Source organism: Mizuhopecten yessoensis, unplaced genomic scaffold, assembly GCF_002113885.1.
Source record: "Mizuhopecten yessoensis strain PY_sf001 unplaced genomic scaffold, ASM211388v2 scaffold3111, whole genome shotgun sequence".
Taxonomy (NCBI): domain Eukaryota; kingdom Metazoa; phylum Mollusca; class Bivalvia; order Pectinida; family Pectinidae; genus Mizuhopecten; species Mizuhopecten yessoensis.
Genome location: NW_018404881.1, coordinates 282653 through 307334, shown reverse-complemented (window position 1 = coordinate 307334; position 24682 = coordinate 282653). Strand labels below are relative to the sequence as shown.

Sequence of the window (24682 nt, the reverse complement as noted above, 5' to 3'; positions counted from 1 at the left end):
TCTGGTATACAAGTAATTGGCGTCACTTTTTCTAACTGTACTTAAGAAACATAAAAGAACACTTTTTCTTAAGGAATGGTAATTTAAGGTATAGAATCAATGTAGATGAATTTCCAAATCCATCTTTCAAGCAACCTTAATGGAAAATACCACTTCTGATTTGATATTTGTAATGTCAAGGTAATCGGCGTCACTATTGGTGTACCTTGTTAAAAACACCAAAAAACAACAAAATATGCCCCCAGTTATCTTTTCACTAATAATTGAAGAATTTTAGATATATATAGAAGTGTTATAAGTTAAAAGTTAAAATTAAATCATTTTACCAATATTTAAAATTTGAGGGAAAATTTCCTAATAGCTGAGAAGCACCCATAACTTATTTTCTCAAGAGGTAGTGAACAGGTCTTTTTCAAATTTCATATGTTGATCCCCCTCTTTACACATTAAGTATAATGCTAGTTAATAGGTCAAATGGCAGTCTTGTTTTGAAAGAGTGATGTCATACAGATCATTCTTGCATAGAACCAATGATAATGGTAGGATGGTGGACACCAGAATCCATCTTGGACCCTTGTCTTGTATATTTGATATTATAGCTCGTTGATGAAAGTGACATTGAAATAAAGTCTGTAAATATATGAAAACTTGCAATATAATTGTACGGCTGTCCTACTGTTCAAATAAATACTGGATACCTATATATCACTTATACGAGTGTGTATTACTGGGAAAGCAATTTACATTAATAAAAAGGATGGTAAATATATGTTGATATAATTTCCTATTCCACAGGGAGAAGGGACAAGTGAGTTTGTGATTGAGGCCCACGACCTGCAGGATTTACGATCATGGTTGGAGGACATCGGGCGTTACATCAGTCGACCGGCCATTCTAGAGGAAGCTGAAGGACAGGAAGTGGCCATGTAAATATCAATCACACACCATTGATTACACACAAATGTCACACACCATTGATTACACACCATTGATTATACACCAATGTCACACACCATTGATTACACACAAATGTCACACACCATTGATTACACACAATTGATTACACACCAATGTCATAAACCATTGATTACACACAAGTGTCACACACCATTGATTACACACAAATGTCAAATGTCTTGCTGTTGAATAGATTTTGCCTGTTATCATTAAATTCATTTTTATTTTGGCAATCCTTTTCGCTCACTTGGTGTGAGGGAACAAGGTCAGCTTATGCCGTACCCTGACGTCCATTGTCTGTCTTGCGTCTGTCAAAGTGTCATCAATTTCTTCGAACGACTTCTTCATAACAATTGATTATAAATAATTAAACAAAGGGTTACTGTAAGCATCCTTAGGTGTTGGGGATTCACTTGGAGGGGCTGTCCCCCCCCCCCCCTCCTCTAGAATTATGAGATGTGTGTCAAATGTATTCGATTGAAAGCATTCGTAGGAGCCAGGAATACAGCTTTACACAAATAAAGGGACTGTCCCCCAAGGGTGATGAGGTAAAAAAAGGTTAATTTGGCTATAACGCTTTGAGCAACTTCCTTCCTGGAACTTACAGATAGTTATCAAACTATAGGAAGTATTCCCCTGTGATGGGCATTCAGAATTGTTTAAATGAAGGGGCTGACCCCAACCCCTTAATGGAGCTTAGGGGGGGTCCATAGGGATAATTTGGCCACATAGCTCTTAAGGTCTTTCTTCTAGATTAAAGAGATGGATTTATCCAACATCTCACAGGTGCTTATAAGACTCTTTCATGCACAGGGGGTGGAGGATAGGGAAATTCCACCCAAGGGGTTTTCAAATTTGAAAATCCAGAGGGTGGAAATTTCCTAGCCTACACCCTCGGTTATGAAAAAGTATTTTTCTCTCATTACAACCACCAGAATAAGCTCTGAAACCATGAAAATGCGTTTGGACTAGCTACCATTTTGAGAATATCTTATTTTCCCCCTGACCTTTTCAAACGAAAACAAGTTAGCCAGCCATATTTAGCGTATCCCATCTTTCTAACGTTGTGATAAATATATAAATGGTTTTAATTTCATCACGTCGCCTTTTAGGCATTGCGGCATCAGAGAGTTCCAAATTTGTGACGTCACGTCATTGTTGAGCCATAGTGACATCACGTCACTTGAAATGGGGTGTAAGATAGAAATTTCCTACACCCCTTTCTTACCCTTGACAACTCTATCTTACACACAGGGAAATGAGAGAATAATAGAATCTTCCCCTACCTTGAGGGTAAGACAAAGGAATCTCCATCCCTCGGGTAATTTTTTTGGTTAGACAACCAAAAACCATCACCCCCTTGGGTTGGAGATTTCTCTGTTACACCCTCAAGGTAGGGGATGGTTATTTTTCTCCCATCCTATTATTTCAGTCACAGCTCCACCGACAGCAGTCTGCCATGTTTGTAAACAAAAACACATGTGGGGTATGCATATCGTCATTCATTTTTGCTAACGTCACAATTACCGATGACACATTTTAATGACATCACACTTAAACACGTGCTAATTGGCACGAGGCAATCTCCCCCTAGGAGGTGACACGCTGATCTTTCCCGACTAAAACGGGAGACACACCTGTGAAGGGTGGGAAAAACATCAGTCTTTAACTACCTAGGGAAAGAGAGCTAACAAACACTTTTCCTCCGAAGACATCACTATTGTGCCATCACTTTGTGCAGCATTGCCAGGGTAACGTCATCAATTTTGTCACCCTTAATTATGGCATGGTGCACTGAGTTCACCATTAAAACTTATCTCTACAGTAGGAAAGTGTAGGAGAAAATCATTTATCGTTCCTGTTTAATAAAGATACAGAAATCTAGACTCTCTGGAGATAAGATTTTTGAAATTCAGCACAAGGATTCATTTCCTAGTGTTAAACTTGAAAAACTATTCATGGCAGATGAGATTACTCTGTCTACATCATGAAGGAGTGATAGATTTTATTAAGCAACCATATTGGAAACATCATCTGGTAGTGGTGTTCTATATTGTACTAATGCTTAGAGCATAAGTGAGTGTAACCCTGGAGTATCAAGGACGGAAGCCTAAGGATTGGGTCCTACTCCGGGGATCTTATTTGCAATACTATTAAATCAGAATGTTTTGCCATGACTGTTTAAATATGCAGGTGAACAATACAGGTCCTCTGGGCCTCTTGTTTACATTGATTAATCTAATATATTGATATCTGTTTAAATTTCAGGCGACCAAGACTACCAACAGCACCAAGTGGTTCTATAGAGAGAAAAGGTATTATACAGGTCAAACTGGGGTCAATTTAAGGTTAAACTGAGGTCAAGTTAAGGTCAAACTGGGGTCAATTTAAGGTTAAACTGAGATCAAGTCAAGGAAAAAAGGCCTCAAACTGAGATCAAGTTTGGGTTAATCTAAGGTCAAGTTAAGGTCATACTGGGGTCAATTTAAAGTTAAACTGAGATCAAGTCCAGGAAAAATGGCCTCAAACTGAAATCAAGTTAAGGTCAAACTGTGGTCAATTTTAGATTTAACTGAACTTGACAAAGGTTATGTGTACGACATGAAAACTAAAGAGTTCTTACAAGTCTGTCACAACAAAGATATTTTGGTTTTACAAAATCTTTGTTTAAGTTGCTTCTATTACAAATATTTAAGAAAGAAGCCTAAGTGGGTTAAAAAACTGTCTGACAGAACAAGCATAAGATTAGTTTGTTCATATAATCTCAGAAATATCACTCGTACATATAAAACATTCTGTCACAAAGTTAAGCTGAACAAAGAAAAGTTATGTTGTGTTCAGATTTCCATCACCATCTGATGAGTCAAGCTTTCTGTTTGTACACATCTATGTGTGAAACATTTACTTTCATTTAATCAGGTTAGCTAGAATGGAGGGTTATCTAATAAATGACCTTGAAATATTTCTAAACTTCTAGAAGGCCGAGAGACACGATCATTATGTAGTTGCTGTAAAGGGCTGTAAAGTTTATTTATGTCACATATTTTCATTCAAGGTCAAATACAATGCATGTCAAAATCTTCTGGTAATTCTGCAAAAGTCAAAATTAAAAATGTTGAAAGGATTTTGCTTGTATGGAAGGTCATCAAAAGGTCTTAAAATAATTTATTTTTAAGAATCAAAAAATCTTTTCACCAAGGTATTTGACCTGTAAATGGTTAGGATAAAAGGCTATCAATGCCGTTCAAATAAATAGCCTTAATTAATTATACGAATTATCATTTTTTATCCCACCATCATCATATGGTGACCTATTCAATTCTCCCTTTGTCCTTGGTCATTTGTTTGTCTGTCAGTAATTCGTTCTTAACTCATTCACCCCTGAAGACACATTTGAACTCTTCCAACTCAATGGTTGGAATAGTTCATTATAAAATTTCATGGGTGAATGAGTTAAATTATCACTAGAGAAGTACTTGACAGAGTTTTCTATTTTATTATTTTATATGAAGGTTTCCCTTGGTCCCAAGTTGTATCTGAATAAAACTTTAATCAGAATATACAACATGACTATCAATATAACAAATAATAGAAAAACAGATAAATGAAGAGAGAAGTCAAACATAGAACTAATGTTAAGATAGTGGGCATCCACATCTCTTTGGGATAGCTTGTTTAGTTAATGAACAGTTATGAGACAAGTTATATCAACTGTTATACAGTGAATACACCCATTTCCTATTTCTGCATATCAACTTATCTTACACGACCTGGAATGATTTTGATTGGTTGACCACATCACACTTTCCCGTGATAGTGAATTACTCTGCACTACGCACTTACATGAGTTTCCATATCATATGAGATTTATGAAATTCATCAACAATTTTTCATCAATCTCATATGACATGGAAACTCTTGTAAGATCCATTATATACACTATTAATCACTTTTTGGTCTGGGTGTTAGCATGCATTGGGTCTTAATCTGGGAGCAAACCAGATTACCATGACGAGTCTCACATGGTCAGGCGAATTACCTGCTTACTGTAGGATCTCAATTTGTTGTGCCTCGTTTACCGCGAACAAATTTCAATATCCCTTTTTCCTGAAGAATTCCTTAATACTTTTCCTTCAATTTACCTGCAAACCCCTATATGTTTGTCCAAAATTTCTCTGGACAAATGCTGGCAATATAACGAGATTTACACAGATACAACTTCGTTTAATATCAGATATAGAAATTTATAAATGTAAAAAATGTTATACACAACTGTGGCTACCGTTGACAACATACAGAGAACGTTCTCTCAAACAAACTGCAATGTTTATAACAAAATAACTACATAGTATGCTGTTACATAATCATCACAATGTTTGCTTTTGCTTTGTCCAGAAAACTCATCGCTCGGTGTTCCATTGCGTAGCACATCGCAGGGAAGTCTAAACAGTAACCCCCCCGATGTTCCACCACGTCCAGGACCCCAGCGACCACTCAGTTCCCATGGCGATATCCCTCACAGCAGTCGTCTCTCTGCAGAACTAAACCCTTCACCACGCTACGTCAATGAATCTGGTGGGTATCTCGACTACGCTGCACTAATCTAACAAACCCTTAATTACAGTGGAGTTATTTATAATCTACAATTCGTCAAGGAAGCTTATAGATTAGGATACAAACCTTGGTTTTTTGAAGAAGGCTTTAAGAAGGCTCAAAAGAATGCTTAAATTATTATTGACCGACTGTTTTATCAAGAACAGGTGTAGAGCTCCGTGCCAGCTAGTATTTTACCACTAAAAGTATAAAGTTTCTTTACAAGCAAACAGTGGTCCTATACAGCTCTCGAACTATGTAAAAAGGGCATATTTGTAGATCACTAACTGGATATGATTCAGATCTGTCAAACATTAATATTGAAGTGACAGAAAAACAGGTATTTTAAAAACATGATATTAATATTAAAAGTAAATTGCTGAAAATTAATCCTTAAATAGAGTTACACATTTCTTGCCAGAACCAATATCAACTTATAAGGGTCTTTAATGAGAAGATCAGCCTAGATTGTTTTATTGGTTGGTCAAGTAATAACTTCTTTGTATGTAAAATTCAGAATTGGTCCAAATTCTTTATGAACCACAGCGTTCTGTATGTATAACGTGAATAAAGGTTCAATTTCACATAACAGGGCATATTATTTTGAAGTGTTGCCAGTCATTATCACAAAAAGGATACAGTTAAAGGGAGATAATTTGAAATATTTTTGGTCAATAAGTTTTGTTGGTGACATTTTTGTAAAAAAACTAGCATTTAGTAAAAGATGATAAACTTAAATATGTTTTTATTTCAATTGAACATGTAAGTAAACTGTACAACTTTGTTTTGAGAATATGACCACTTCATTTATTTTGTGTCTGTTTTAAGATAACTGGTTTCATTTCATGGGATTTTCTTAACTCATTCACCCCTGAAGACGCATTTGAACCCTTCAAATTCAAAGGGTGGCATAGTTCATTATGAAGTTTCAGGGGTGAATGAGTTAATATGATATATTTGTGATAGAAATTTGTTTACTTCTGTTTTAAAATGTTATAAATAAACATTTTATAATGTTCCTGTTGAAGTTCTTAAATTAGTTTTATATTTTCATGACAAATGATAAATAAATTACACATGAATACTTCGTGCTATGATCACACCAGACAAAAGTTATTGGACGATAAAGAGGTATTCCATATGTCTGATATATTGAATTTGTTCCAAAATAGGTAAAGTATTTGGTAGTAGTATTTATCAGTACCACTTCCTAGGGCTGTCACACTATACAAAATTACATATTGTATTCAACAGGGTTATACTGTACTTGCATTACAAAAAAATTTGCTGTAGAGGCCATGATGGCCGATAGGTTAAGGCGTCTGACATTCTCCTACCAGTAGCCTTTCACCACTGGGTCGCGGTTTCGAGGCCTATGTGGGGCAGTCGCCAGGTACTGGCCGAATGTCGGTGATTTATCTCCGGGAACTCCAGCTTTCCTTCACCACCAAAACCTAGCACGTTCTTAAATGACTGTGAATATACATAGGAGTGCTGGACCCATACAAGTATGACAGTTGCAAGATTAATACAAGTCAATATCAACGTATCTCACTCTTCCAATATAGCTCAGTTTCACTTTTATTTTGACTTACAATGTAAATCTGACATATAGATATCTTCCACAGGCCTTAATTCTTTCAATTCTAGAAGTAGGAATTATATCTGACTGAAGTTCCTTACGGTGTCTAATGTAAACATTGACCTACATTTATACGGCTTTGACGTCACTTTACAATAAAGTAATTACAGGAAAATCTCATCTAAAAATAGCTTGATAGATACATATGAATGACAATAAGCTCTTTCCCTAGGAAAAGATAGGAAGTGAATCGCGCTCGAACCTGGTTCGGGTTCTGAGATCTTAAGACCGTGTGTACTCACCGGCTGCTGAGTCGTGACAACCGATATTTAGGAATTGTCCCAAAAATCATAGGACTCCGGTCCGAGAAATTCCCATGCTGGGACTCTAATCTGATTGGTCACCTTCTACACAATGTGAAAATATAAACTTCCTGCCTCGGTCATGCACATTGAATTACCGGAGAACAACATGTTGTCAACAATAAACATTTGAACAAGATCGACTGAAAATGACAAACTACACGACTAAATGACGACTGACCAGGTAATCCTTATAAACGCGACTCCAGTATGATATATATAAATGTCTAATTACCGCGATTCTCATTAACAACTATTATAAAGTATGTAATTATTGGCAACTAAGATGCTAGACGCACGTCTAAAATCGCCATACTGGTGGTAATACTCATGTCCAATTAATTAAAAGGAACCAACGCTGCTCGGGAACACAATAACAATTAAATATAGTGCTCAATATAAACAACGTAAACATAGTGGCATTACACAAGATTGGCCGCAATAGTCAGCTAATATAAAATGTAAGGCAAGGTATCAGAAATATTTTATACTTGATGATCATGTTAAAGATATCTGTCTTTTTTTATAGACAATCTCTTAGTAAGGAGATCATTTGGGAATGTTGTTTTCAGAAATTAGAGGAGTGTGGAATTTCAACTGCACTGTTTATTGGTGTGAAACTTCAAAAGTTGAACAATATATAGTAAAATTCCTTCAAAAAATCTAAAAAAATGTTTTTGCAAGACAGTTTTCAGTTCTGTTCAATTTCAAAGCCTTCTTAGTTTCAGTTTCCTTAAATCAGTAGAAAGTTCTACGAAGACATTTTTGAAGAACCAAATATTATATTGTAGACCACAATAGTAAAATTATCACAGCAGCGTATTAATTGCAAATTGACAGCCATAATAATATACAAATAATATGCAACATTTATATAGCGTCCTATAGAATTTGTAAAATTACTGTAAAGCGCTATACAACATATGGATAATAGTAATGGTTATAATTGTGAAAAAAAAGAAGAAAAAAAAGGCTTACAATCACTTTTATACAGTTTTAAAAGCAAGCAATGTGCACAGAATTGACAAATAAAAGGGTGGTATTTACATGACATCTTTGCAAGGATTCTAAAATGCTTGCAAAGTCACCTTCTCTTGAGTGTAAGGCAAAGTTTCAAAGACATTAATACATTTTTATCAAGTAAATAATAGATTTTTTTCAAGCAAATTGTGATCAATAAGTATGTCGTACTTTAAAAATGAAAATGTCAAAAATTCTCTTAGTCACAGAGTTAGAAGGGCAATGGTCAAAGGGAGATAATTTGGGAATTTTGTGTCTGAATGGCACGTGTGTCAGGCTTTCCTGTGCTATCAAGCTGTGGAACCATGATTAATTGTGTAAAATACAATTTGTAATTTTCTTAAAAATCTTAAAAGATCATTTTTCCTGACAGTTTAGTTACATTTAAGAAAAAATTTGGTTTAAGTTTTTGAAAAAGATGAAAGTGAACTAATATTTGTTTGACATCAATCAGTCTCCAACTCTAACTTTACTTTTCCAGCAAAAGGCGTCATTTGGTATCAAACCCATCCAAGCCCAGTACAGTTTAGTACAAATGCCAACTCAAGTTTTAGGTGAACAATGTTATGATACTATATTAATTTATTTATGATGTTTGTAGATTTGACCATCATTTTCACCAAAATCTTGACTTTGATTAAAATTCGTTTTAATTGATCATTTTGTCGTGATTTAGTACTCAAAATAATTGTCTAACTTGTTCTCTTCAGACGGCCAGAGGGAGTCACTACCGCCGGCTGAGACACAGATTGATGTGCTACTACACGATTACCCATGGTTCCACGGTACGCTGTCTCGTCTGGAGGCAGCACAGCTGGTGCTACAACAGGGTCAAGTCGGTCACGGAATATTCCTTGTACGACAAAGTGAAACACGCAAAGGGGAATATGTTCTCACCTTCAACTTCCAAGGGCGTGCTAGGGTATGTTGTTTGTCAAGTTGGTAACGGAATATTCCTTGTCCGACAGAGTGAAACATGCAAAGGGGATTATGTTCTCACCTACAACTTCCAAGGGCGTGCTGAGGTATGTTGTTTGTCAAGTCGGTCACGGAATATTCCTTGTACGACAGAGTGAAACACGCAAAGGGGAATATGTTCTCACCTTCAACTTCCAAGGGCGTGCTGAGGTATGTTGTTTGTCAAGTTGGTCACGGAATATTCCTTGTACGACAGAGTGAAACATGCAAAGGGGAATATGTTCTCACCTTCAACTTCCAAGGGCGTGCTAAGGTATGTTGTTTGTCAAGTCGGTCACGGAATATTCCTTGTATGACAGAGTGAAACATGCAAAGGGGATTATGTTCTCACCTACAACTTCCAAGGGCGTGCTGAGGTATGTTGTTTGTCAAGTCGGTCACGGAATATTCCTTGTACGACAGAGTGAAACAGGCAAAGGGAAATGTGATCTCACCTACAACTTCCAAGGGCGTGCTGAGGTATGTTGTTTGACTTTGACTTCAGATCCTGTTTACAGATTCCGGAGTTTGCTGCATGTATGTGAATTCTTTCCGTGTCCCCTAAGAAGATCACCCAATGGAACACAGCATTATTCAATACTATTATTCAATGCTGTTTTCCATTGTGTGATCTTATTAGGGGACACTGAAAAAAAAAATGGATTTGTTACCATTGCATATCTTAACTCATTCACCCCTGAAATTTCATAATGAACTATTCCAACTTTTGAATTGGAAGCATTCAAATGTGTCTTCAGGGGTTGAATGAGTTAATCTTGGGGTCCCCTTTCTTTCTTGTCCAATCACTTCTTTTGATGGTACCTCTGGGACACATTGTCCTGTTACAAAGACAAAAGAAAGAAAAATGGTAACTTGTTCAGCATATAAAGAAATTATTGTTTGGTGTTATTCATTGTTGATAAGGGATAATTTAAAACCAGCAAGAAAAAATATTTTACCTACCTACCTACCTACCTACCTACCTACCTACCTACCTAAATGAAAATCCTGAGACAGGTTTAGACAAACACATTTGATCAATACTGGCGTTATTTGAACTGAAGGAGTAGAGAATGCCTTAGAGAGGAAAGACATTTTTGTACTTTTATGTTATTTGTATAGTTGATTGATATGGCAGTAATGATTTACACAGTTGCTACAACATACCTGGGCCGTATCAGTTTTCGGTCCTCTGCACAGGTGATTGTCAACATTCTGGTTATCAGATGGCGGCCTTCAGTACATGTTTACAGCTGGTGGCCATCAGTACATGTTTACAGCTGGCGGCCATCAGTACATGTTTACAGCTGGCGGCCATCAGTACATGTTTACAGCTGGCGGCCATCAGTACATGTTTACAGCTGGCGGCCTTCAGTACATGTTTACAGCTGGCGGCCATCACTACATGTTTACAGCTGGCGGCCATCACTACATGTTTACAGCTGGCGGCCATCATTTCATATATCAGATGGTGGCACGCTGTACGGTTTTGTAGTTGATGACTAATTTTCTCTGCAGAATCTAATCTATAACTTACCTGTCATTGCAGCACCTGAGGATGACAATTAACTCGGACGGTCAGTGTCGTGTCCAGCATCTATGGTTCCAGTCCATCTTTGACATGCTGGAGCATTTTCGAACACATCCAATCCCTCTAGAATCTGGCGGATCATCAGACGTTTCTCTTACAGACTACGTTGTTGCTATTGAACGACCCCTCACACCGTCCATGGGTCGCGGGTCACCACGGATACGAGGGTCAGGGAATCATTCTGGGTCCAATCCCAATCTTGGAGGGCGGAGTCCAGGAGCAGTTGGCGGCCAAGCAGATCTGTCCAGTCGTGATATCGTTGTGGTGAGTGGCTCAGTGAGAGCCCGGACTGAATCCATTGAAAATGTCATGAGGGAGCAAGGGCAGGCGCAGGCCCAAGGTCAAATTATTCACGGCCGGGCTGTGGAAAACCAGTATTCATACGTGTGAAGGTCATTGTCATAAATCAAGGTCACCAAGGCAATTTTTGGTTTCACACTTATGGTCCTATTACTGAAATGAATGTCCATTACATTTGAAGGTTGATGATGAATTAGAGAATGCAAACAGGAAGTGATGTCCATAAGAAATGTGAAGGTCACACAAAGGCCAAGTGGAATTAGGTGCCGCTCAGGCAGTGGTCAATGAAAAAAGAAAAATGTGGTCAGTCTGGAATGTCGAGAAAACAAGGTGTTATGGTAAATTTTCAAACTAATTTTTTTTCAGCAAAGAAAATTAATTCTTTATGCCTTATATTTCAAGATCATTTCAAGTGTAAAAGATATGTGCAATTTTCATGAACTTTTTAATTAATACAATATTTTTAAGTTTTAACTATAAACAAGATGTAGCAATCATACTGTTAACGTGTTTATTTTTGAGGTAATCACATTTTACAAATACACCTTGATAAGTATTATATTTTAAAGTGCTAGTATAACAACAGTACTAACATTGGGATTGTGTTACTTTTAAAAGGCTATGAAAACTATTGTACTCAGATAATGACACGTCAAGGTGAGATCTAGCACCCTGATTTGGTGTCTGATAGAGCTTGTTTGACACCCCAGGTTAGATCTAGCACCCTGATTTGGTGTCTGATAGAGCTTGTTTGAGACCCCAGGTGAAATCTAACACCCTGATTTGGTGTCTGATAGGGCTTCTTTGACACCCCAGGTTAGATCTAGCACCCTGTTTTGGTGTCTGATAGAGCTTGTTTGACACTCCATGTTAAATCTGGCTCCCTGATTTGATGTCTCTTAATCTTTGAAAGATTTATAGTTTAAAAGCAGATTTAAGTGATTTTTTAATCAAATGTTCCATTGGATTAATTGATGCGCTTATTTTATGATGGTGCAAGTATGTGTACTGTACCTAAATTTGGATTGTGGTTCTATTATAGTAATTTTAAGGTCAAGGAGTTTTATAGAGGTCAAGGTGAAGGTCATGTGATATATTTGGAGATTATATGGAATGTTGTACGAATTCTTTCTCACCAATGTTTGAATGCTAATGTAATTTTTGTTAAGGTTTGTTTTCATGATTGAGGCTTCACTAGAATGTAAAATGTTTACTTACATTTGAAGCGCAATATTGTGAATTGTATGGATGGATATCTGAATGCCTTTGATAATTGTATACTTTAATATTTGTATGAATGCCTTATATATACTATATATAGATATATGCTGTCGTATACAACTTTTCCGCTAACAAGCTTTGTTGAAATATTTTCGCTGTAATCTGAGCTATTTATTCCTGCCACCCTCGTAACATGTCACCCACATGGCTGTAACATGTCACCCACAAGGCTGTAACATGTCAACCACACGGCTGTAACATGTCAACCACACGGCTGTAACATGTCACCCACACGGCTGTAACCTGATGTTGAGCATGGTAGAGTTCTCTACTCTACACCTTGAACTGTATAAGTTGAAAGAATCCTGACAACCAGGTAATTGCCTTCTCAGGCTTTAGGCTTTCAAACTTTACCTTTGATTCAAAATTTACAAACAACTGAATTTGAATACGTTTGTTTGATGACATATCTATGGTTCCATTGAAAACACGAATCAGCAAAAATAAATACATCGCAAAAGTTTCAAATACTAATTGCCAACATGTGATACACAATGAAAATATCAAACACAGAACAGACAAAATAAATTCTCGGTGAAAGGTATCCTGTCAGATTGTAATGGAAATTTCTACATGCCTTTCACTATTGATTTAAGCACTAGAAGTAGATAGACCTATTGTAGTATCAATATTTACAATCACGTTCGTACAATATAAAAATAGGATAAAAATTATGACGTTTTCATCAGTGAAATATTGGATATTCTCAAAACGGCGTTCTGCCTTGTTCTCAAGTTTGACGTCATTTGAACCTGACATCAAATATAAATCTTATCAAATAAATAATTGATGAAGCAGTATTTGCATTACATTATTTTAAGAGAAAATTAGAAAATTTAATGGTTTTTCTGTTGAATACCATAGATATATTTCACTTGTATAGCAGAGTCCTTTGCACTCGTAAAAAAACATGAATCTAATTTGATACATTTACACCAACTTAAGATTTTTAAGTGGATATCTATTTTGTTATGAAGTTAACAGTTTTTTAATGAATGCTCATGTAGTCACTCTGGCATTGGCTTCAGCATCCCACTTGAAGTAAAAGTTTTTGAGCAAGTTTTTTTAGGCAGTGTTTGATCTCCAAAGTCAAATTTTAGGGACCAAAAGGCTGTTGAGGTATTTATAAGGAGTCTAAGCAATGTTTTGAACCCTTTATTCATATTTTAAAACAGCTTGATTGGACTTGGTTTAAGGTTTTGAACAAGTTTTTTTATAATATGGTATATCACAACACCCACTAGGCTGTTGACTATTATAAGGTTGAGGTATTGATATAGAGTGTAAATAACGTACTGAATCATACTTCCATATTTTAGGGACCATAAGGAATTACTTTTAAATTCAACTTGGTCTGGAACATTTTATGATGCCATGCAATTTTCAAAGATTTTGTTTACTATTAATTTCAAAATTATTTTATTGTAATAATATGTTGTAATATTCGGATATACATCTACATATCACTATGTAGTCCATATTTCGTATGGTGACCTATATTGTACAACAACAAAACATGATGCTCCAAATAATGATAACTGGTTAGCTATCTAAAATCATGTTAAGATATGGGTACATGTATTTCTATTGATATTTCCTAACTTAAATACACAGGTGCTGGACACACTAATATGATCTGTATACTATCATATAGTACATATATATGTATATACACATATTGGTGTGTCCAGCACCTGTGCTTACCTTTGTAAATATATATGCTGATTGTCCGATCCTTATACCATAATTGATCAGCTAAAACAATGTCTATTATGACTGTCTCTTATGACTCTTGTGGAAATTTTGTGGGTTATATGCAATCATTCTGTTTCCACAAAGTTGTTATGTGGTCAGGTTAGATATTTTTGATAGATCCTAAAAATCTTTTCAGGAAATGTATAACTGAACACGTTCCCCTGTTTCTGATAGTTTTTGTCAGTTTCCCACTAATCCTGTGAACTAAATTTCCTAATTATTTCATTTTTTTATTTTTATTTAAACCTATTGGAAGCTCTGAACTTTGACCAGATATACAAAATTACTCACGCAAACACATTTATCTGGTGTTTCATACAAATAAATACTGTAAACTGATTTTATTTTGTGCAGTGTTATTTTTACGCTCATGTGAGAAAATAATTTCCCTCTCTGGGTTGAATTTGCTGTTGGGAGATGGTTGGGAATGCACTGTTACAATTATAGTGATGACATGCTATGTTTAATTGGCAGAATATCCTTGTCATTAAAATAACAATGCTGCAAAAATAAAACTTGTATACAGTAGATATCATCCTGTATATATACAATAGATATAACCCTGTATACAGTAGATATCACCCTGTATACAGTAGATATAACCCTGTATACAGTAGATATCACCCTGTATACAGTAGATATAACCATGTATATAGAAGATATAACCCTGTATACAGTAAATATTAAACCCTGTATACAGTAAATATTACTCTGTATACAGTAAATATTACTCTGTATACAGAAGATAAAAATTTCTATAGTAATATAACAGTTAATATTAAATACAATTGTAACCTATACAGAAAATTAATACTGTTTACAGATAATTTTACTTTAGTAGATGTGATCTTGTATACAGTAGATATAATCCGGTATGCAGTAGATATAACCTGGTTTGCAGTAGATATAACCCTGCATACAGTACATATTACCCTGTTTGCAGTAGATATTACCCTGTATGCAGTAGATATAACCATGTATACAGAAGATATAACCCTGTATACACTAGATATTACCCTGTATACAGTAGATATTACCATGTATACAGTATATTAGCTCCTGATTTCAGTACCACAGCACCAGAAAATGAGTAACAATACTTAATTAAATACCACAGCACAGTTAAACAGGAACAGTTCGTCATACAATACTGCAGCACCATGATGTCATCTTTGACCATATGTTGTCAAAATTTATGAATGTATCAGATATCAAACTCACACAAAAATACACCAACGAGTAGTCAAGATTTAATGTAGTAGCCTACAGTAAGGCTGGGGACCAATCATACATTGTTGGACTGAATCTTTGACTTATCACTAGGCATGATATACTAATATTTATACAGCTGTGTTCACATCCAGACTAGTGTAATATCACATATTTTGATTATCTGTTGACACTTACTTCACAGTCTAATGGGGTAAAATATATATGATTCTAAAGTAATATAGCAGAACATCAATGTATTCAAGCACACTCTTGTATACAATCAGTTTCAGCCTAAAGAATGTCTCAGAAGTGGTAACTTTGAGGGACTTGTAGATACACAACCTAGGGACTTCAAATCTGGGTGAAAATTCATTCTGCTCCGATTGTTTGTGACCTGACATGTACATTAGCATTAACATTATGATTTGAAACTGGAACCAGCATAACGGATGATTTATTTCTAAACATATTTCTATGACTGTCAAGTTAAAAAATATAGTTTTCATGTACACATACTAGATGGTTGTCGACATTATTAATTTCAAATCTTGTGTTTTTTTAAACTGAATAACTCCAGTTTTAAGACATAAAAAAACACCACCAAAACTCTGTGGTCCTTCTGAATGTCGTCCATGGCACATTGGCCCTGCTCGACTTGTTGATCAGTGATTCTGGGAACAAAACAGCAAAACTGGGTAACCACTTGATAGTGTTATATGTTGCTTAGCTGGAAATAGGATAACAGGATACAACAAATCAAACATAGACATTGTATTCAGTTCCGTTAAAAAAAGGTTGTAGACTTGAAATAATAGTTGAATGTCCACATGCCGTATTGTTGACATATATATTCTATAGCCAGTTCCGAGTTGATGTTGATAAACAGCAGGCTACTTTTGCCAGCAGCCGGCCTTTAGTTAGAACACTGACAGACACAGGGTAACCTCTATATACAGGGAAGGTTTCTTATGTCGGGTCATGTTTAAATTATGAAGAGATTATGTCAAAATTCATTTCCTGTTTACCAGTATGTAATTGGTGAACATATTTATGTAAATAATCGGGTCATAACTTGTAAGGTTAGTTAACCTCATGTTTTATATTGTACTTTAATACTTATGTGTACATACTGTATGTGAAATTCTTTCACATGTTTATCAATTCATGCCATGATACTGCCAAAGTATTACCACGATCAACGGTTAAGTGTAATTATTATGTTATAGAATTGCTTTTGTTAGGTATTTCTATGTATGCAAGATTGTCATGTATTTGTTTGTTTGCCAAAAACCTCTACTGTATAATCCATTAAAGCATGCAGGGAAAAATTATCACTTTTATTGTCAATTAAGAAGCAGCTTTTAGAACAGGCCTGGAAATAAATCATGTTCTATAACCAAACAAGGTTTTCTTTGTGAGGAGTTTAAGAAAAAAAATGTTATTGTTCTTAGAAAGGAGACATTTCAATTCATTTTCTATACTTACGGTAAAAGACCCATTTTGAGTTCAATAATTATAATAAATGCCATTTCTAATTAAATTCAAATATGTTATCTTTTGAAGATTAATGGTGGAACAAATTCTGCTTTGAGGTGTCATAAGGTAGCAAAGTGGGATAGAGTGGATTCCTGATTTAAATTTTCGAAATATTTCTTTATTATTTTATGGGTATTATGATTATTTTAAAGATCACGCTTTTAATGATATGTGAATATTATGTTGTGACTGTCACAAAGTAAGAGTTTAAGTGTTTAGATTCATTTGTAGATTTAATGCAGATCTCACTGAATTGTATTCCTTAGAGAAAGTTTAATTGTATATGGAAAGTTAACTCATTTACCCCTGAACTTTCATAATGAACTATTCCAACCTTTGAATTGGAAGAGTTCAAATGTGTCTTCAGGGGTGAATGAGTTAAACAATTGGCATACAACTTGATTGTGTATTGAAGAATCTCGAAGTTAGTATGGATATATGATTGGTTAAATATATAACTTATTTATCTTTCATGTTCTTTATGCAAGATAAGAAAATAACATATGTCTTCAAATGTGTTTGAGAAACCCTGATTAACAATCACTGACATACCTTTGTGAGAGATTTCATTTTTTTGAAGGTCAAATTTTGTGCTGGACATTTAAATGTCAAGGACACATCTTATAAATTATACCTATGTTTTGTGGAAGAGTTTTTTAAAAGTTGTAATTAACATAACATTTAATATATGAATGTAACATTTGTGCAATTTTAATAGATGTATCTTTGTGTAGCTTTCAATTTTATCAAATTCATGAAACTGTTCTCATATTCAAGCATGAATTCTCTGCTCAAACCAACTATAACTTGTTTGAGTCATGTGACATGGTCAAAAAGTTAAGTGTTCACATTAAATGGTAATTGACAAAATATTTCCATTTTTTTTTTATAAGTAATGGTTAAAAACTGAATTTATCTGATTTTATCACCAGAATCCAGAAATTGGCTTTGGTCTGAACACAGAATCAGATTGGAGATTGAGAATGGTTTGGTGAACATAAGGCCAGATCACCAATCACAAAATATGTTTTACAAGTAAAGAACTCTTCTGAAACGGAAGTTCATTTCACAGAAAGTTTGTAAACATCCATAATATATTCACATATGTGTTACAGAAAGATAGTGTACACTGTTAATACATACACATCTATAACACACAAAGGTAAAATTGATAATCAGGAATTGTCCATTTCTGATAACTTTATACATCAAAGTTCTAATTTACAACATCTGTCGTCCGTCATTCTGTCTGTCCTTTATATAATTCTCAGGAAGTTCTGGAGAGATCTTTCGCAAATTTCATATCAATGTTCTCCATGGCCCCAAGTAATGCCTATCAGTTTGGGACCGATCGGAAAAACCAAGATGGCCTACAGAAGGCCATCTTGAGTTTTGAGAGCCAATGGCTGTTCATGCTTTTTCTTGGAAATTACCGCAGGAATCTTCCTCCAATTCCAGATAAAGGTTACCCATGTCCTGTAGTTATACATATCAAATGTTTCGTTTTGAGGCTGATCCATACTTACTGCCAACTTTTTGAATTTTCATGGGGGAGATTACGTCTGCTCAGAATTGAACACCCTAGGGGAAAAGTAACACTTTTAGATGATATCGTTTGAGCTGTTCTTTCAGGTGAAATCATCACATCTTAGAAAATAAGAATAGTTGAACAATTAATTCACAGGTCGAAAATGCTCAATTTTGGGGTCTCAAATTTGGAGTCTCCCTCCTAAATAGGGAGAGTTTGCAAGTATGCTGATTAGAAAAACAAACCGGTCAGTCACTAGGCAGCCATCTTAGATTTTGACCGTTCCAGTTTGTTATCACTATTTCCCTAAAGGTGCTTGACAGGTCCTTCTCTCGTAAACTTCACATCTTGTTTCCCCTTGTTACACATTAAGCACTGTGCTAGTAAATTGGCCAAATAACAACCTGACTTTGAAAGAACAATGTCCTACACAGCTATATGAACTGTTCATCATAAGTTATCACAAGATGCATACATTTACTGTTTAGATGACCGAGTCCAATAGAAAAAAATATAAAAGAAAGAAGAGAAAAAATCAATCTTACATAAAACCTATTTAGATGGTACGATGGTGGGCGCCAAGCTTGCTCCGTGATCTCTTGTTGTTGACTCCAAACCTGTTAAACAAGGTCCCACTGTACACAGCTATAACGGTCGATCATGATAGGTTAAACAAGGTCCCACTGTACACAGCTATAACGGTCGATCATGATAGGTTAAACAAGGTCCCACTGTACACAGCTATAACGGTCGATAATGATAGGTTATTGGGATTTATTATATTAGATTACTCCTGAAGTTGTATTTCATTATCTTACACAGACTTGATTTGTTATTCAGTAAATGATACTACATATTGGTTGTGAATAAGTAATTTTCCAATGATCTTGGTTGTTGTTGTTTCGTGCTTTTATCGTTTTAATCATCGACCTCCACTTTTATCTTGAACTGTTTATATTTTATTATTTTACACTAAACAGTTGTATTTTTGTTAAAGACATGAAAACATATTCAGATGCAGAAAAAAATGTTGATAAAACAAATATATTTGTTAAATGATTAGAATCTGATTGAAAGTACAGTGTATTACCTTATTTACAAAATATCAATACTTGTATAATAACAAAATAGCAAATGCTATATCTGTTTAATCAAATTCTGATAAACAAATTCTATTTGAATATTTTTGTGTTCATTGTTGACTGACCCTTATATTGGATGCCATCATTAAGCTTTTAGAAGTTCTTTAAAGCTGTCAATTGTACAACTTATACAAATTTCATAGTAAAATTGTTTTCATGACTGTTTACAATCAAAATAAGTGTGTTTATACTTTGCAAATTAAATAGACACCTGAAGTAAAGTTAAGTTTGAGTACTGACCTCAACCCTGTACCTTGATGATCCAACTTGTGTTGGCTTGTGTCCGACTTAAGGGTGTATGTTACCTTACACATTTTACTTGTGATATGTGTTTTGGTTGTCTCCCTTAGGCATACATGCTACAGTATCTAACACATAAAACCTGTAAAATTAGTTAGAGTCATCTTCCATAAGGCTATATGCTATTTTACACATTTTTCCTGTGAAATTTGTGAAAGTCGATCTCTCTTAATGCTGTATGCTATCTTACACTTTGTACCTGTGATTTGTGTTTGAGTTATCTCCCTTAAGGCTTTATAGGCTTACTTACAGTGTTGGGACTTGCTTGTAAAGTCATGATTGATCATCGCTTCTAATCAAGTGACTGATGATTGATTAGAGGTCAATCATATTGTGCGAAAAAGAAATAGATATAATTTAAATAAATATTGGAATAAGCATTTATACTTGTTTGTTTTGCATTTTACTACCTAAACCTTGTCAAGTGTCTAATATATTAGGCAGTCCATCACAAATCACTGTGCTGGTCAGCTGCCCGACACTTACATTTCTAGTTACATGGTGTTTGTATCGGAACACTAGTTCTTATCTGTTCACCCATAATGATGCAAGCCAATCCTGTTATTAAGAAACATTAACTGTCAGAACACAAGATAGCGGTGTGGTGCCCTTTAGTGATGTGAATAGTACATTTCATGACAACTGTTTCCTAGGAACTACCAGAGATATGCTACTACTTAGGAACTACCAGAGAGGGGCTACTACTTAGGAACTACCAGAGACGTGCTACTACTTAGGAACTACCCGAGAGGTGCTGCTACTTAGGAACTACCAGAGAGGGGCTGCTACTTAGGAACTACCAGAGAGGTGCTGCGACTTAGGAACTACCAGAGAGGTGCTGCTACTTCGGAACTACCAGAGAGGTGCTGCTACTTAGGAAATACCAGAGAGGTGCTGCTACTTAGGAACTACCAGAGAGGGGCTGCTACTTAGGAACTACCAGAGAGGTGCTGCTACTTAGGAACTACCGGAGAGGTGCTGCTACTTAGGAACTACCAGAGAAGTGCTGCTACTTAGGAACTACCAGAGAGGTGCTACTACTTAGGAACTACCAGATAGGTGCTACTACTTAGGAACTACCAGAGAGGTGATACTACTTAGGAACTACCAGAGAGGTGCTCCTACTTAGGAACTACCAGAGAGGTGCTACTACTTAGGAACCACCCGAAAGGTGCTACTACTTAGGAAATACCAGAGAGGGGCTACTACTTAGGAACTACTAGAGAGGTGCTGCGACTTAGGAACTACCAGAGAGGTGCTGCTACTTCGGAACTACCAGAGAGGTGCTGCTACTTAGGAAATACCAGAGAGGTGCTGCTACTTAGGAACTACCAGAGAAGTGCTGCTACTTAGGAACTACCAGAGAGGTGCCGCTACTTAGGAACTACCAGAGAGGTGCTGCTACTTAGGAACTACCGGAGAGGTGCTGCTACTTAGGAACTACCAGAGAAGTGCTGCTACTTAGGAACTACCAGAGAGGTGCTTCTACTTAGGAACTACCAGAGAGGTGCTGCTACTTAGGAACTACCAGAGAAGTGCTGCTACTTAGGAACTACCAGAGAGGTGCCGCTACTTAGGAACTACCAGAGAGGTGCTGCTACGTAGGAACTACCAGAGAGGTGCTACTACTTAGGAACTACCAAAGAGGTGCTACTACTTAGGAACTACCAGAGACGTGCTACTACTTAGGAACTACCCGAGAGGGGCTACTACTTAGGAACTACCCGAGAGGTGCTGCTACTTAGGAACTAACCGAGAGGTGCTACTACTTAGGAACTACCAGAGACGTGCTACTACTTAGGAACTACCCGAGAGGGGCTACTACTTAGGAACTACCCGAGAGGTGCTGCTACTTAGGAACTACCCGAGAGGTGCTACTACTTAGGAACTACCAGAGAGGTGCTGCTACTTAGGAACTACCAGAGAGGTGCTACTACTTAGGAACTACCCGAAAGGTGCTACTACTTAGGAAATACCAGAGAGGTGCTACTACTTAGGAACTACTAGAGAGGTGCTGCTACTTAGGAACTACCAGAGAGGTGCTGCTACTTAGGAACTACCAGAGAGGTGCTAAGGAAACTTACTTGAGATGTTCACCAGGGAACTTATTTATGCATGCCACATTTTGAGTATGATTAGAATATCACATGATCACATGCAGTGATGTTATATTTTGACAAACTTTAACTGCGAAAATATAAAATAGCAGCTATGGGACTGGTATTGTGTAAGTCACACGTTAAGCGTTGTTGGATTTTCGAGATGGCTGCTGGCAGTCATGTTGTATTTCAACTATTGAGTTGGGAGCTAGTGGAGAGATCTTCAGTTGGACTGTTTTAACTAAGGGACATAATTGTTCATGGCTCATTTTCAAGATGGCCACCAGCAGCCATTTTGTATTTTTACTGTTGAAGTTTGTTACTGCTATCTTTGACTTTGACATCCACAAAAAAATATATATTCATTCGTTTTTTTTTAACTCTACTGCATCAAGTCATTCTAGCTCCTCACACAGACTGATTGACTCTTGTAACCTCAGAGAGTGAGAGCAAAGAACTCGCTTGTATCTCCTCTTCACAGATTTTGCAGACATGACTTATCGAAACATCCATAACAATGTAAAATGATGCTTGTATAGTGTATGATGTAGTAAAATCAGGATGACCTCTACAACAGCCAATCAGAAATTGTCACAATCAAGATGACCTCTATTACACCCAATCAAACAAAGTTTGTTCAAGGTGTAGATAGCTTCAAAACCATTCAGTGTAAAACCTATTGATGGCCAGTAAAATAATATCACATAGCAAACTATCTGGATGCTAACTTCAAAATAAATGATTCACGAGGTAAATGTCACAAATACACGAATTTAAAGTCAAGGTCACAAATACACAATGTCAATCAGATTTAAAGGTGATTAGTCAGAGGTCAAGGTTGCTGTTACTAAAAATAGAATTTATCTTGTCCAGATAATAACTTAAGAAAAGAACAAACGATTGCACAAGGATCAGACTAAGTATGTGAGTTGTGGAGAGGGGAAGAACCTTATTCATAATGAACATGGTCGGCTTGAGGTCAAGATCGCTGTTACTGAAAATAGAATTTCACATAACAAATAATCTGTCCAGATGCTCATTTCAACAGAGATCAACCTTGACATCTGGGTTGTTTCAGGGAAGAGGAAAAATCCTACTTAGTTTTGGAGTGGTCTTTCAAAGGTTAACGTCAAGGGCTTGAAACTTATTCAAGTGAATGACATTGACCCAAGGTCATAGGACTAAAGGGTGTTAAAACCTTAAAACAACTTCTGAATAACCAACAGGCCCAGAGTGATGATTTTGGCCTGACCTTATCTGGGTACCAATGATACAAGAATGGACAAATCTCAGTCATACAAAACAAAAATTCAACTATTGGTTCTATTCATTTTTTTTTATTCTGTTCAAACACATCATGCATTTTGTAACAATTATTTACAAATAAAACATAGCAAGCATCTAAATTATCTGTACATAAACACTGTAAACAATCTAATAAGTACCAATGCATTTTTTCGGTTAAGAGTGCCCCTCCCTTCACCTTATTATACTAAATTACTTGAAAAACAGTTTTCATTATGACACTCTTTTTGAAAATTTCAGAAGATTCTTGCAATCATTCCAGATTTTACTAATAGCTAACCACCTGGGTTGGTTATTAGGTATATTACAGACCTTACATGTACATGTAATATGATCCTATCTATTGATTTTGGTATCACATTGTAGATTTGTTATCCTTATCATCGCAGCGTAAAATATAGTTAATCAAATAACAACATATTACACATCAATCATGTACCTGATACTGTCTAAGGGGAGATAATCTACTGTCTGAATGATGAATATTACAAAAATGTAAATTAATTAAATGTATAGATAACTCCATATGGGCTGGCTCTTATTTTTGCATATTAATCAGTTAAGATGGTTACATAATTAATTATAAACTCTTTGAACAACAGCCTCATATGTAAATAAAATAGCCTAGAAATACACTTGATGGTAGTGTTTTAGGACACTGGGATATATTGTACGGTCAGTTACGAGTGGCTAAGGAATGGGAATTGTTACGCTGAGACGACCCGCAGGATTTCTCAGGCCAAGTCTTAGGACAAGACTTTCCAGAAGGGGAAACAGTCACAACCATGGAATAAGAGGGCAAAATAATGCCTTACTGTCAAGCTAGCCTACCAGTGAAATGCAATATAATCCAAGGATGTCATTACCGGTTCGGTTTTGCCAACATGGTGCCCGCCTGCATGTCATATACAGATAATGTTACAGGACAATACAATGTTAACAATACTTTGAAATACCTCCACATAGAATTTAACTACTATCAAACATATATAGGAAATCCTATCTCTTAATAAATAATATAGGCCAATGCTCTTTCAAAAATAACCCTTCTCCAAAAGTTAAGGAACACAATCACTACAACAAACAAATTCGAATTTAATCAACATTGAAAGCAATACTTAAATTTTACACAATAGAAAGCAAATGGTTACAAACTTGACTT

The 24682-nt window shown here is 35.9% G+C and overlaps 1 protein-coding gene and 1 long non-coding RNA gene across 2 annotated transcripts in view; both read left to right on the top strand.

Annotated features, from left to right (window-relative positions):
- Nucleotides 1-13488, top strand: part of LOC110447018 (SH2B adapter protein 1-like) — a 28457-nt gene extending 14969 nt beyond the window's left edge. Inside the window, exons 3-7 of the mRNA XM_021492410.1 lie at nucleotides 796-926; nucleotides 3226-3272; nucleotides 5353-5532; nucleotides 9225-9436; nucleotides 11021-13488. Coding sequence (XP_021348085.1) covers nucleotides 796-926; nucleotides 3226-3272; nucleotides 5353-5532; nucleotides 9225-9436; nucleotides 11021-11452 — 1002 coding nt within the window. The 3' untranslated portion in view covers nucleotides 11453-13488. The remainder of the gene's footprint in view (nucleotides 1-795; nucleotides 927-3225; nucleotides 3273-5352; nucleotides 5533-9224; nucleotides 9437-11020) is intronic.
- A 1571-nt stretch (nucleotides 13489-15059) lies between these two features.
- Nucleotides 15060-20498, top strand: LOC110447020. Its single transcript, XR_002462537.1, has 2 exons — nucleotides 15060-19293; nucleotides 19342-20498. It is a non-coding gene; the product is annotated as an uncharacterized LOC110447020 (long non-coding RNA).
- The last annotated feature ends 4184 nt before the right edge of the window (nucleotides 20499-24682 follow it).